Source organism: Aotus nancymaae, unplaced genomic scaffold, assembly GCF_030222135.1.
Source record: "Aotus nancymaae isolate 86718 unplaced genomic scaffold, 86718_ANA_hifiasm-v0.15.2.pri h1tg000053l, whole genome shotgun sequence".
Classification (NCBI taxonomy): Eukaryota; Metazoa; Chordata; class Mammalia; order Primates; family Aotidae; genus Aotus; species Aotus nancymaae.
Genome location: NW_026988467.1, coordinates 13,571,685 through 13,587,371, shown reverse-complemented (window position 1 = coordinate 13,587,371; position 15,687 = coordinate 13,571,685). Strand labels below are relative to the sequence as shown.

Below are 15,687 nucleotides of genomic sequence, written 5' to 3'. Positions count from 1 at the left end.
ATAAGTCTGGAGAGGTTCAGTGTTAAGGAAGATCATCCAGAACTTGGAAATAAGGCAAAAGGATGACTAGATACCCTTTTATTGTCCTATTGAAGCATCATCTAACAGGCTCACCCAAGGATTATTAAACTCTCTAGGACATGGTTCTCAAAGTCTACTCCCCAAACCGTCAGCATCACTTAAGAACTTGTTAGAAATGCCACTTCTCAGCCTCCACCCAAGACCTACTAAGTAGGAAATCAGAGGTGGGGCCCAGCAGTCTGTTTTAACAAGTCCTCCAGCTGCTTCTGAGACAGCTAATTTGAGAACTACCCTAGAGCAATGTACCTTTTTTTTGACTTACTATTTATTATTTGTTAGGGCTTAGGCTTTGCGAAGTTACATGTTAATTGTAGATTTTTGCCTGTAAAAGATACAGATCATTTCTGTCAAATAGGAAAGATTAACCCAAAGGTTATGGTTTTACTGTCCCATAGATGGTTAACTAGTTTTGTCCTTAACTTAGCAAACTTCTTTAAGAGATGGGGGTTTTGCTGTATATCACCTAGGCTAACTACAACTCTTGGGCTCAAGTGATCCTCCCACCCAGCCTCCCAAATAGGACCACAGGCCCGTAACACCATGCCTACCTAATTTTTAAGTATTTTGTAGAGATAGGATCTCACTGTGTTGCCCAAGCTGGTCTGGGACTCCTGGCCTCAAGCCATCCTCCCACCTCAGCCTCCTGAGTAGCTGGGGACTTCCGGTGCATGCACTGTCCCTGGCTCTTAGCAAAGTTATTTTAGCTTACCTCTTTTCCTCAAATTCTCCTTTGAACTTGTATTATTTCCCGCTTGCTTGCAATGGAAATAACCATTTTCCATGGGGTAGAAGGGGTTCTGACTCTTTCTTTTAAAAGTTCTATATTCATTTTCTTAAAGAAATACAAATAAGTAAATTAGTCAGTTTCCCCCCAAAAGCCTAAAATGTGTAAGACTAGAGTAACAGTTCTATTTGTTGAGAATGTAAGTGATATTGAGAAAATGGTAGGATTGTAAACCTGCCTCTCATCTGTGACATTTGGCTATTACTGCCTAAGACACCTGTACCCAGTCGGCTGTGTAGTATGCAGATCAGGGACCAATGGCTTTGCGAGCCATATAGAGCTTCTTTTGGAGGCTTGAAATGTCTTTTTTTTTTTTTTTTTTTTAAACAGGGACTCACCTGAACCTAAACTTCCAAGGACAAGGGATTAACTCTTCTTTCATTAAACAACCTTTCGGTTGGATTTCTTGATTACTCAGAACATGGAATTTGCTTTTTTTTTTTTCTTGTTTAGGTTTTAGGAGGCACCTAGAACAGTGTCTGGCCCAGTGTAAGCATTATGCATTAGCTTCAACTACTATTATTCATCTGTAAAATGGGACTAATAATAATACCTGCATTTTAAGGTTGTAATGATCAGATTAGATAATAAATATAAAATTCGTGGCACTCAGTAGTTAGCACATAATAGGCCATCAAATAGTATTATTTATAACACCTTAACAATAAACTAATACTAAAAAATGATCATAGTATGGAGATATAAAAATATTTTTAAATTATGCATAAAATACAGGCATCCCCAATTAAAACAGATGATTGTTTTATCTTGTTATCAAATAGTTGAGCTGCTACTCTTTTTAGTCCTGGGTTCTGTGTAAATAGAAACTACAATTGTGGGAAAGTGGCATAGAAATCAAACTAGAATGTGGAACTGCTTCACTGTTTAACCAGCTTCTTTGCAAAGGTAAACAGGAATGCTGTGTAATTCTACCACTTTCACATGTGAAATTTTCTTCTCATTTCATAGGAATCTTCGGAAACATCTGACCCAATTAGCAATTTTAGGAAATGTTAGTTCTGTTGTATAGGGTATCTATCTGATTACCTAGTTTCCCACAGCTGCTTTTGGGCTCATGCCTTGTTTTGAAATTTGTTTAATTGATCATATCTGCTGTGCAATTAGGAGGCCTTTGGTGTGTTCGGGGAATGAAGCCCATGAGGATGAGTCCTGGCTCTAGGGGAAGAGGCTCAAGTAACATGTTCGTCTGTCTGCGCTTGATGTGGGTATATTTAGTCCCATGGTGCTTGATGGGAACTTGATAGGAACAATGGGAAGGACACATTTCCTCCACTTTTGTGCAGTAATGACATTTCAACTTTAGAAGCCCAGTGGCCTCGTTATTTTGAAGGCAAGCCAAGAAATGTCCTAATGAGTATAAAATGTTCATTTTATAAGTGTTCTTGGGGGAGGAGTATTTATTTCATTATAGGTCACCATAGTGGTTATGTGCCTTTTTAACTACTGAGTGTCAGCTATTGACAGATTAGTCCGTGTTCAAGATTTCTAATTACTCAGGTGCTATTGTGGAAAATATGTGTGTTTTAATAAAAATCTATTCAACCTATATACTATAACTATAGCTGCTGTTTGGAATGAATTACATGCACGAGGCCGAGGTAGGTGAATCACCTGAGGTCAGGAGTTGGAGACCAGCCTGGCCAACATGGTGAAACCCCATCTCTACTAACAATGCAAAAATTAGCCTAGTGTGGTAGCACAGGCCTCTGATCCCAGCTACTCTGGAGGCTGAGCCAGGAGAATTGCTTTAACCTGGGAGGTAGAGGTTGCAGTGAGCCAAGATCGCACCATTGCACTCCAGCCTGGGTGACAAGAGCGAAACTCTGCCTCCAAAAAAAAAAGTTATTGTTAATAATTTATGGCCATGTGTTTTTTAAAGAAAGTTCATAGGTACTCTTTAAGTGGCATGCTTTTCCTGGAACTTCAAAAAAATGAATACAGTTATGTAATTTGAATATAGCTTTTCTTGTTTTTCTTGAAATTCTAGTAGAGACTTATTGTTTGTTTTCCAGAACTCCACTTGGCTAAAGAGAATGTTATTCTTTAAGATATAGAAATTACCAAAGTTGTGGCTCACACCTATAATCCTAGCACTTTGGGAGGCCGAGGTGGGCAGACTGCTTGAGTCCAGTAGTTTGAGACGAGCCTATGCAACATAGTGAAACACCATCTCTACTAAAATCACAAAAAACTAGCCAGCTGTGGTGGCACGTGCCTGTAGTCCCAGTTACTTGGGAGGCTGAGGTGGAAGAATCACCTGAGCTTGGGAAGTTGAAGCTACAGTGAGCTGAGACTGACCACACCACTGCACTCCAGACTCTAGCCTGGGTAACTGGAGTGAGATCCTGTCTCAAAAAGAAAAAAAAAAAAAATGGAAATTGCAAAAATTCATGGATCCCCTGTAGTCTGACCTCACCATGTGTATTGGCGCATGGTCTGGGCTTATTGCAGCCTCCACCTTCCAGGTTCAAGTGATTCTTCTGCCACCATATCCCAAGTAACTAGGACCACAGGCACACACCACCACACCCAACTAATTTTTGTATTTTTAGTAGAGACATGGTTTTGCCATGTTGCCCAGTCTGGTTTTGAACTCCTGGCCTCAAGTGATCCACCTGCCTCAACCTCCCTAAGTGCTAGGATTATAGGCATGAGCCACTGTGCTCCACCTGAGCTCACCATAAATTCATTTGATATATAGACTTTACATTAGGATCATTGAGAGGGAATTAAGGGCCATTAAACAAATTCAAAGTATGAAATATGAGCCAGGCATGGTGGTGCATTCCTGTAGTCCCAGCTACTCAGGAGGCTGAGACAAGAGGATTACTTGAGCTCAGGTGTTAAAGACCAGACTGGGCAGCATAGCAAGACCCCATCTCAAAATATACACACACACATATATATATGAAATATGTAGATTTTTAGAAATAATGAAAGTAGGAGTTCTTTATAAAGGCTTTAAAATACCAATTCTTAAAGTAGCAATAATTTAAAAGTATCCAATTTGTGATAAATATGCCAAATATTATATGGGTAATCAGGGTCACATAAAATTTGATATACCTGTATCCTTGACTTCTGGTTGCTGAACTAACTGTATAAAAGCTGTATGTTGAACTCTGCCCCCCTCATTTGTTCTTATATGGTAATTTTTTTCCAGTTCACCCACAAATTGAGGTGAGGGTACACAAATTATTTAACGTTCTCTGACTTAGTTGAGATAGTTAAGATGCTGAAATTAAGTTGAGGTATTTAATTAAGATGCTCCTACTCTTTGACATAAAAAGTCCGTGGAGATAAATGCTAGGTGGTGGATTTCTCCCACTTCATGGGATAAAACGTAGAGGGAAAGATTTTGCCTTTCTAAAAGGTCAAGATATCTGAGGCGCCATTTTGGGAAGCCCTTACCTAAGGTAATCCTAGAGGATCTCTTATATGGATTTATCATCGTCCCTGGCCTCAGCTTACCTTTCCCTAGAGAGTTCAGAGAATAAGTAAATGATCCTATATTAGAGGTGGAATGTGTCCCAGAGCCTTGTAGATAAAAAGAGGTTCTAAGAATAGTCTTCTGTTTAATTTACTTCTCCCTCTCTCTCAGAAGTTTAATTTACTTCTCTCTCTCTCAGACCTATTCTAGGTCTTTGACTTTACCTGATTAAGAGTTAAGAAGGAACTTCTTCAGCTTGAAACACCAGACCTTTTAAGGCATCAGACTTGTTTGTGGCAACTATTCAGAAGGAATGTATCTGTATGCATGAAGTGCAGCATAATATATTCTTTTTTTTAATTTTTTTTTCTTTTTCTTAGAAGAGACAATCAGTAAATTTTTTTTCTTTTTTTCAATATATTCTTTTAAAAGAATGAGTTTTAAAGTCAGAATAGCTGGATGAAGTGGCTCATGCCTATAATCCCAGCACTTTGGGAAGTGGCAGAGGTGGGAGAATCACTTGAGGCCAGGAGTTTGAGACCAGGCTGGGCAACATAGAGAGACCCCATCTCTAACAAAAAAAAAAAAAAAAAAAGGAAAAAAAAATTAGCTGGATGTGGTGGCATATGACTATAGTCTCAGCTGTTTAGGAGGCAGAGGTAGAAGGACCCTTGCAACCAGGAGGTCAAAAGTACAGGGAGCCATGATCAGTCACACCACTGCACTTCAGCCTGGGTGACAGAGTGAGACTTCGTCTCAAAAAAATAAAATAAAAATCTGGAATAAATGGATTTGAATTCCTGGCTCTTCACTTATTTGTTCTATGACCTTGGGCAAGTCATTTAAATGAGTTGTGCTCTCAGGTTTGTTATCTGTAAAACAGGAAAAAAACTAGGAGTTTTAGAAGGATTAAATTAATTAATACATGCAAACCACTTAAAAAGCTGTGTAGTAATTGTGCCGGGCACGGCAGCTCACTCCTGTAATCTTAGTACTTTGGGAGGCCAAGGCAGGTGGATTGCCTGAGCTCAGGAGTTCAAGACCAGCCTGGGTAACACCGTTAAACCCCATCTCTACTAAAATACAAACAATTAGCTGAGCAAGGCAGCATGTGCCTGTAATCCCTGCTACTGAGGGAGACTGAGACAGGAGAATCACTTGAACCTGGGAGGTAGAGGTTGCAGTGAGCTGAAATCATGCTATTGCACACCAGCCTGGGCAACAGAGCAAGACTCTGTCTCAAAAAACAACAACAACAAACAAAAACTGCTCAGTAGATAATAGATGTAGATGCTTAATAAATATTACTAGCGGTAGTAATAGAGTTATAGTAACAATAATTGTCATTTCTCTTGGAGTTAAGTCATTCATTTATCCCTACTACTTTCCCATACTCCCCAGACATAGGCACACTGTTTACATAGTTAGAACCTTTTTCTAAAATAGCACTATTCAATAGAACTTTCTGCAATAATAGAAATGTCCAGGCCAGGCACGGTGGCTCATGCCTGTAATCCCAGCACTTTGGGAGTCCAAGGCGAGCGGATCACGAGGTTAGGAGATCCAGACCATCCTGGCCAACATGGTGAAACCTTGTCTCTACTAAAAATACAGAAATTAAGCCGGGTGTGGTGGCTCATGCCTGTAATTCCAGCACTTTGGGAGGCCAAGGCATGTTGATCGCTTGAGGTCGGGAGTTCAAGACCAGCCTGGCCAACATGGTGAAACCCCATCTCTACTAAAAATACAAAATTAGCTGGGCATGGTGGTGGTCGCTGTAATCCCAGGTCCTCCAGAGGCTGAGGCCGGAGAATCGCTTGACCCGGGAGGCAGAGGTTGCAGTGAGCCGAGATCTCACCACTGCCTGCCCGGATAGAGTGAGACTCCGCCTCAAATTAAAAAAAAAAAAAAAAAATTATCTGGGCATGGTGGTACGTGCCTATAATCCGAGCTACCCAGGAGGCTGAGGCAGGAGAATCACTTGAACCTAGGAGGCGGAGGTTACAGTGAGCCAAGACCATGCCACTACACTCCAGTCTGACGACAGAGCAAGACTCCATCTCAAAGAAAAAAGAAAACAAATGTCCTTCATCTGTGCTCTTCAGTTTGGTAACCACTGGCAACATGTGGCTAATGGTGACTGTGTTGGGCAGTACAGATCTAAAGTGCAGTCTTTCCTCTAGTTTCATTATATATGCTATATTTTACCAACACTTCCAAATTCTATGATATTTTTCCCCTTAAAAGATACATATTCTTTCTTTTTTTTTCTTATTTTTTCTTTGAGATGGAGTCTTGCTGTTTCACTCAGGCCGGAGTGCAGTGGTGCAGTCTCAGCTCACTGCAACTCTGCCTCCCAGTTTCAGACAGTTCTCGTGCCTCAGCCTTCCAAGTAACTGGAAATTACAGTTTTGGGCTAGTACGCCTCACTAATTTTTGTAGTTTTAGTAGAGATGGTATTTCACACCATGTTGGCCAGGCTGGTCTCAAACTCCGGACCTTAAGTGATCTGCCCGCCTCCGCCTTCCAAAGTGCTGGGATTACAGGTGTGAGCCACTGTACCCAGCAAGAGGTATATATTCTTACATTGCATTTATAATTTCTTTAAGCCCCGTATCTCAAATCCAAATCCACATTCTAGTCTAGAAAGTTTCCATTACTACTTTGCTGAAGCCTGTGATATATTTTGTTTTTTCTTTTTTCTAACTGTTTCATAGTACTGATAATTTCCAAGTTAGAGGCAAGAACTTGGAAGCTTTGTGTGGTATTTCACAAATTAAATAATTTTAGAGCAACAGTTGTGTTTTAACTAGACTATTACATTACTTAGATTTTCTAATTGGGCTAGAAGATAGATCCCCTTGGGGAGGTAAAAGTTTTTGACCACGAACAATAAGGCTCTATGGACAACAGCCTCTTTAGTCACTATTCTTGTGGGATTTGAGGGTAGAGAATGCCTCAACCAGTGTCTCAGCATTTCAGATTGATGTGATAACTGTTGCTAGAGAAGATTTCTGGCTGGGTGAGGTGAATAATGCATATAATCCCAGCGCTTTGAGTCCAAGAGTTCGAGAACAGCCTAAGCAACTTAGCAACCCCATCTCTACAGACATTTTTTTATATTAGCTGGATATGATATTATGTGCCTGTAGTCTCTGCTACTCGAGAGGCTGAGGCGAGAGGATTGCTTCAGCCTGGGGAAGTCAAGGCTGCAGTAAGCCATGATTGTATCACTGCACTCTAGCCTGGGTGACAAAGCTAGACCCTGTCTCAGAATAAAGAAAGAAAGGGAGGGAAGGAGAGAAGGAAAGGAGGGAGGGAGGGAGGGAGGGAAGCAGGCAGGGAGGCAGGCTCATTTCTATGGTCAGATCCTGTGGTCTGGGATTAGTGTCGGTTTTATTTATTTTATTTTTATTTTTATTTATTTATTTTTTTGAGATGGAGTTTCACTCTTGTTGCCCAGGAGTGCAATGGTGCGTTCTTGGCTCACTGCAACCTCTGCCTCCTGGGTTCAAGTGATTCTCCTGCCTCAGCTTCCCGAGTAGCTGAGATTACAGGCAAGCGTCACCATGCCCGGCTAAATTTTTGTCTTGTTACTAGAGACAGGGTTTCTCCATTTTGGTCAGGCTGGTCTCAAACTCCCGACCTCGGGTGATCTGCCCACCTCAGCCTCCCAAAGTGCTGGGATTACAGACATGAGCCACCGTGCCCAGCCTAGTGTAGGTTTTATTAGGAAAGCATTCAAAATAGCTGACATGGACAAGCACAGTGGCTCACATCTGTAATCTCAACGCTTGGAAGGCCAAGGCGGCAGGACTGCTTGAACCCAGGAGTTTGAGACCAGCCTGGGCAACATAAGTAGACTCCATCGCTACAAAAAAATTAAAAAATTAGTAGGGTGTGGTAGTGCTTGCCTATAGTCCTGGCTATTTGGGAAGTTAAGGTGGGAGGATCCCTTGAGCCCAGGAGGTCGAGGCTGCAGTGAGCCGTGATTGTGCCACTGCACTCCAGCCTGAGTAACAGCAAGACCCTACCTCAAAAAAAAAAAAAAAAAAAAAAAAACAGAAAGAAAAGAAAAATAGTTGATGCCACATAGTGTTCTTAGATGCTCACCCTGTAACCTTGAGGACTGGTGCCTTCTCAGTAAATCATATTCTTCCCCTAAGTTAGATCACAAGAAAGACAGTCCTCTACTCTACCTTCTCAACCTGGAGACTTTGTAAGTGACACCAATAAAGCAATTTGAGCAGAGCTTTTCAAACAGTGTTCCCATAACCTGTTACTGAAAGGGGAAGCAAAGCTCTCCACCTAGATTGGAGCGCCTCAACTGCTGTCAGGTTAATGCAGTGTTGGGATTCCTTCTGTTTAAGATATCCTTTGAAAATGAATCCTGCAGCTTTTATTTATTTATTTATTTTTTTGAGACAGAGTCTTGCTTTGTCGCCAGGCGCCAGGCTGGAGTACAGTGGCACGATCTTGGCTCACTGCAACCTCTGCTTCCTGGGTTCAAGCAATTCTTCTGCCTCAGCCTCCCAAGGAGCTGGGACTACAGGCGCAGGCCACTGCGCCCAGCTAATTTTTGTATTTTTTAGTAGAGATGGGGTTTCACCATGTTGGCTAGGATAGTCTCAGTCTCTTGACCTTGTGATCCGCCCACCTCGGCCTCCCAAAGTGCTGGGATTTACAGGCGTGAGCCACTGCTCCCGCCCCCTGCAGCTTTAACCAAAAAGAAAAAAAAAGATTTAAAAAAAAAGTATTCTTGGCCGGGTGCTGTGGCTGATGCCTGTAATCCCAACACTTTAGAAGGCCAAGGTAGGCGGATCATCTGAGGTCAGGAGTTCGAGACCACCCTGACCAACACGGTGAAACCCTGTCTCAACTAAAAATACAAAAATTAGCCGGGCATGATGGCAGGTGCCTGTAATCCCAGCTACTCAGGAGGCTGAGGTGGAAGAATTGCTTGAACCCAGGAGGTGGTGGAGGTTGCAGTGAGCCGAGATCGTGTCATTGCACTCCAGCCTGGGCGACACAGTGAGACTTCATCTCAAAAAAAAAAAAAAAGTATTCTGGTATTTACTGACATGTGGATGTTGGGACAAGTTACTTTGGTCTTGAGTAAACTAAAGGTGACATGTAGAGTGAAGGATGGGGAGAAATAGCAGTTGTTATTTCAAAGACAATAGATTATGGAAAAATTATGCTCCTGTTATTCCCAAAGTTTTCCAGCATAAGCCAAGCTTTGTTTTTTTCAGAATTTAGTCAGTATAGGCCAGAGGTCCAGCCTAGATGGTATTTGGTGTAAGGCTCATGGTTTCACTGGAATTCCTTCACACCAAGCCTTGAAAGTCTGCCCCATTTGTGCAAGGCTGAGGCTCTCTAGTTATGTGAAGCCCATAGCTAGGGGCCTAGAGGTCCCTATGTTAACATTTGACTCATAGGACAAATCAGAATTGCATTCTGCCTCCTTTTTTACTTGTGTTCTGTAACAAGTTATTTTTAAGTTGCATCCAGACATCCAGTCTCTATATTTCTCCGTGAATCCTCTACATTTTTTTTCTTTGTGACCTGTGTTGTTAAAGGGATGGGAAGGAGCGCTCATTTATTGAGCACTTACTATGTGCCAGGCATTGTGTTAGGTGCTTTAAATATCCTATTTAATACTCAAAACAGCCTTATGAGATAGGTACTCTCATCCCTAATTTTAGGTGAGCAAATTATAAACCTGAGAGAGGCTAAGTAACTTTCCTCTCAGATTTCTCTGTGTTAGTAATAAAAGAGGTGTGAATTAGTGACGATTTTCTCTCTGATTCTCAAACCCAGTTTTCTTTTCACCTTTCCCCTATGCTTTCTAGTATTGGTTCCCCTTTTGTTACTCTTCCAGGGAAAGGTGATCTATGGAAAGCCTAACTACGGATTGTTGTGAGATCCTGAGCCCTAACCATGGTGTTACTGACTTTTCCAGGCTCCTATCCTTCCCCCAAAGCTGGAGCAACTCTGGTCGTGTACAAGGACTTGCTAGTGCTGTTTGGTGGCTGGACGCGGCCAAGCCCTTATCCCCTACATCAGCCAGAGAGATTCTTTGATGAAATACATACTTACTCCCCCTCTAAAAACTGGTAAGTAACAGATAAACTCTTTAAATCTGGAAGAAAAGGCCTTAAATCAGTGGATTCTTTGTTTTTTGCGTAGAGTCCTTTTGAGAATTAGATGGAAAGCTGTGGACTCTGTTCCCAGGAGAGGAAAAATGTACATATACATAGATTTTACCAACAGTTTTAGAGAGTTTATAGGAATCCTAGAACCCTGCATTTAGAACCCTTATTCTAAAGAGAAAAAATAGAAGAGATTTATTCCTCTTCCAAGAAAAACGAACGAGCCAGTTGAAGAACAGTGAGCTCTTCAGCTTTGGCTGCTAACACTCCAGGAGTGCTGTAGATCCAGATGGTTTCTTACTTCTGACTGTGTCTCCAAGATAATTCCTGTGTCTGAATTGTTTTTCAAACGTATATTTTTTAATGACAGCAGCTGCTGTTTCTTGTAATGGAATACTTAGTACATGGTGCTTGTTAGCTGTTACTGATCAGGACCATAGACAGGTAGCAGGTGGCAAGTGGTGCTCTGTCAGCAAACCAGGCCAAAGCAGCCAAGAAGCCATGATCTTGTCCCTTGTCATCATCTTCTCATCTCTCTCCCTCCAGACCATTTACATTCAGAGTTTGAAAGTGAAGATAACTTTAAGAAAACTTTTTCCAAGTTTGTAGGAAAGGCATAAATACCTTATGCCATTTATTAGCCCAACAAATCTCTGCTGAAGGTGATAGGATTATCATTTTACATGGATGCCTACTTACTGTTTTTCACCTTAAACACATAAAGTGTGTGGTGCTGACTTCTTGGCTTCCTCCTGTCTTTTTACATTAGGTGGAACTGCATTGTGACAACCCATGGGCCACCTCCCATGGCTGGCCACTCCTCCTGTGTGATAGATGATAAAATGATTGTCTTTGGTGGCTCTTTAGGATCCCGGCAAATGTAAGTACATTTGGTTTGTTCCATATGAGCCCAAAGGTAAATACTCCTGGGAATAACAGGTTAAATATGTGAACCTAGGGGCCAGGCAGGGTGGCTCACGCCTGTAATCCCAGCCCTTTGGGAGGCCAAAGCGGGTGGATCAGTAGTTCCAGACCAGCTTGGTGAACATGGCGAAACTCCATCTCTACTAGAAATACAAAATTTAGCAGGGCGTGGTGGCACACGCCTGTAGTCCCAGTTAGGAGGCTAAGCCAGGAGAATCGCTTGAACCTGGGAGGTGGCAGTTGCAGTGAGCCAAGATCTTGACACTGCACTCTAGCCGGGCAACAGATCGAGACTCCATCTCAAGAAAAAAAAAAAAAAAAAGTGAGTTAGGGTCAGTATTCCTGAGCATGGCTCTAATTAATCCAGTTAGTTACCTCATCCTAGCATTCTGTTCTTTGATCCCTTAATCACAGACCAATAAGTTAGGAAATTTGATCTATAAAATCATAGTTGTGGCTGTGCACGGTAGCTTATGTCTGTAATCCCAGCACTTTGGGAGGCTGAGGCAGGCAGGTCACAAGATCAGGAGTTTGAGACCAGCCTGGTCAGCATGGTGAAACCTCATCTCTACTAAAAATACAAAAAATTAGCCGGGCATGGTGGTGCATGCCTGTAATCCCAGCTATCTGGGAGGCTGAGGCAGAAGAATTGCTCAAACCCGGGAGGCAGAAGTTGCAGTGAGCCGAGATCACACCACTGCACTCCAGCCTGGATGACAGAGTAAGACTCCATCTTGAAAAAAAAAAAAAGAAAAAAAAAAGTTGTATAGCATCTCTTTGACACATGGTTTTATTCAGTGGGATCAAATTCTGATAACCTCTGCCTTGCCTGCTGTACTGTGCCTACAGAAGGCCAACTTCCAAGGAACAGAGTGCGTTTACTTATTTATTACCCAGCTCTTACCCTTTTGGGCTTTAGAGGAGGAGCAGGGAGATTGATAGGACAAATGGAAATAGTGGGCTCTCCAAATGTGATGGATTGGTTGAACCACCTGTAAAGGGCATGGAAAGAAAGAAAGAAGGAAAGAAAAGAAAAAAAATGGCTGGGCACGGTGGCTCATGCCTGACACAGTTTTCTTGCTCCTACCTAATCCACAATGCATCCCCTTTTTTTTTTTTTTTAATTCTCCTGCCTCAGACTACTAAGTAGCTGGGATTACAGGCACCCACCACCACGACCAGCTAATTTTTGTAATCCCAGCACTTTGGGAGGCTGAGACAGGCGAATCACTTGATGTCAGGAGTTTGAGACCAGCCTGCCTGACATGGTGAATCCCTATCTCTATTAAAAATACAAAAATTAGTGGGGCGTGGTGGCGGGTGCCTGTAATCCCAGCTACTCAGGAGGCTGAGGCAGGAGAATTAAAGAAAAAAAAAGGGATGCATTATGGATTGGGTAGGAGCAAGAAAACTGTGTCACGCATGACACTTCTGTCAGGTCATTTTCCCTACCTCCTGTCCTCTCCACTTCTGGCCATAAGTGGTCAGCTCAAGCCATAGCCAAGAGCCAGAGCATTCCATCTGTATCACTGTCTGTCTGATTCAGTGGTAGCAGCAGTCGTGGTCATTCTCACTGTGCTCTGAAGTAGAAGTTGATGAGCTGTCAGCAGCAAGACCATCCCACTCCTGTCCTCCCTTAGGGTATTTCCATCTTCATACTTTAAAACAGTTATGGAGAGAGATGAGAGGAGCTACTCTCCCAATGACAGAGTTTAGGATTTCAGATGTTAGAACTATTATTCCTGTATTCCTGTGTGTGAATCAATGACCTTAAATGACCATAAAAGAGATGCTGCCATCCAGGAGTCTGTCCTTGTCTTGTTTGTCCCTTGAGGATTAGAGATGCCAGTTTGTCCTTGATAAAACTGCAGCTTTCATTAGCCATTGTAAAATTACTTTTTGTAGCCAGAATCAATAAAGCTTTTAATTCCTGGACAATGATTAAGCTGGCTTTTGAATCATTTTTTCTCTTCCTTGTGGTTTTTGCTTTCGAAAGACTATAGCTTGACCAGTATCTATTTCCTGCTGTCACCAATTAACCATTTTTGTACTCATCTGCTTTTACTTTAGTTAATAGATGGTTACAAAATCATCATCTCATCAGGTACTAGTTTGTGGATGCAGACATGGCTCAGATGAGGCCTTGTGGAAAGAGCAGCGGGAATGTCTCAGGATGACTGCTAGGGAAAGTAGGGGAAGAAAAATACAGTGTAAGTGCTAACTAAGACCATAACACTTTGCTGGGTATCTTTATAAAGGTCCCTTCAATTTATATCAGCTCTTCAGAGTAGTAACAGTATTTTCATTTTATAGATAAGGCCAGAGTTAGAGAAAATTAAGTGACTTGTTTAGGGAACAGAGCTGGGATTCAGCAACATGGTCTTTCTGGTTCTGAAGGCCCTGAACTCTGAATAAGCCATCTCTAAAACCTCCTCCAGCCCACACAGTCTGTGAAAGTAAAAATGGTGCAAGTTTGCCAGATGGGCACAGGCATGTGGAACTCCCCAGCCACCACTGTGGTCCCTGGGAGCTCCTAACTCCCTTTATCCTTCTGTCCTTAATTCACAGGAGCAATGATGTCTGGGTCCTTGACCTTGAGCAGTGGGCGTGGTCCAAGCCGAACATCTCCGGCCCCAGTCCTCATCCTCGAGGTGGCCAATCTCAGGTGCTCAGGAATTAAAATATTCAGCAAACACTGTAGCATCTTTCAGTTAGGACGGGAGAGGGAGGAGGGAGTCAGGCAAGATGCCAACATGCACTAAGCCAAAGAAAATGTGTCATTCTTTTTTATTGGTATTTATTTTTCAACTACTGATGGGTCATATTACTTATAGCGGTTTTATATTATGCTCCTTCCCAAAGCATTTACTTTGCTGTGTCATTTCTCAGGAGAATCCTGCATTTTACATGGTTGACATCCATGTTAATATTTGATCAACAAAGAATGTATCATTTCAGGTGAACTATCAGCAGTTTGTTCACAGGGATCAGAATTGGCATGTTTTTAGGAGAACAGAGAGGTTATGGTAACTAGAACATTCCCATTTGGGAGCTAGGTAGGCTATTTTCATATACCAGTGAAGCATAGAAAGTCAGAAACCTGTGTCTTTGTAGGTTTATTTTCAATGTCTTCCTTTCCCCAGATTGTCATAGATGATGCAACTATCTTAATCCTCGGAGGGTGTGGCGGTCCCAATGCTGTGAGTATTGCTTCTGTGGCATTCTCATGTGCATGCTGCTAAGTATTCAAAACCTGTTTCCCCGTCTTATTTTGTAGGAGTATGCAGGACTATTTCCGTGGCATTTTAATTTAGGGAATGCTTTTTGGGTATAGCCTTTGTATTTTCTGGCCTTTGTTTCTGTTATTTTTTTTTTTAAGGGTTGGGGAATCCTTTTCATCAGAGATATTTGTCTCTTTAATATTCATATCTGTATTCTTCCTATTCCTATTTCCTCTTTAAGCTATAAGGTTTACTGTTTTTCCAAAGGGGAGAGGGCAGTGGGACAAAAAAGCAGGTTGATAACTGCCAGAGTTCACACAGAATCTAAGAATGCAGATTCAGAAAGGTATGGGTGGATACGTATTCTTTCTCTCTCCTTCAATCCCCAGTACACACACATAACATTATGGGCAAGAGTCAAAACCACTCACAGTTGATTCATGGGTCACAAGCACAATGCCACGTGCTAAGCCAGTGGTAATATGTGATGAATGAAAGCATGCATGGATGCATGCACAACTGAATAATTAACTGAGGATTTTGCTAGTCCTTCTGAAGAGCCCATATCCTTTCAAGACCAGATAGGACAGCTTTGAGACTGCAACTGTGTGTGTGTTTTGGAACACATACCACACCTGACTCTTGTTACTGGTTTTTCTCTTACAGTTGTTCAAGGATGCTTGGTTGTTGCACATGCATTCAGGTCCTTGGGCCTGGCAGCCACTCAAGGTAGAAAATGAAGAGCATGGGGCCCCAGAACTGTGGTGTCATCCAGCTTGCCGGGTAAGCAGGGAGCTGACAGACCAGCAGGAGGACAGGTCCTCAATTGGAAAACCAAATTACTTTGTCGGGTTTCAAAGAAATTTGTACAAAAATAGAAAACACCTTAGTATCACAAAAGAGGTGAACATTAGCCATATCTCCTTTGGCATTTCTCACTAAATGGGAAAACTTATGGGGGCCCCACTCATTCGGTAAGTCCCAACTTTAAGCATCTGTTTGTCTGTGAAACTTTCCCTGGAGTCCTTCTCCTTCTAACAAAAACTTATTGTTCCCTTCACCCCACCCAGTCTA

At 42.1% G+C, this 15,687-nt stretch overlaps 1 protein-coding gene across 3 annotated transcripts in view; it reads left to right on the top strand.

Annotated features, from left to right (window-relative positions):
• Positions 1–15,687, top strand: part of FBXO42 (F-box protein 42) — a 95,539-nt gene that overhangs the window by 74,420 nt on the left and 5,432 nt on the right. For all 3 annotated transcript variants that reach the window (XM_012440060.2, XM_064363345.1, XM_012440061.2), the window contains exons 5-9: positions 10,279–10,432; positions 11,238–11,348; positions 13,961–14,057; positions 14,536–14,592; positions 15,280–15,396. In XM_012440060.2, coding sequence (XP_012295483.1) covers positions 10,279–10,432; positions 11,238–11,348; positions 13,961–14,057; positions 14,536–14,592; positions 15,280–15,396 — 536 coding nt within the window. The remainder of the gene's footprint in view (positions 1–10,278; positions 10,433–11,237; positions 11,349–13,960; positions 14,058–14,535; positions 14,593–15,279; positions 15,397–15,687) is intronic.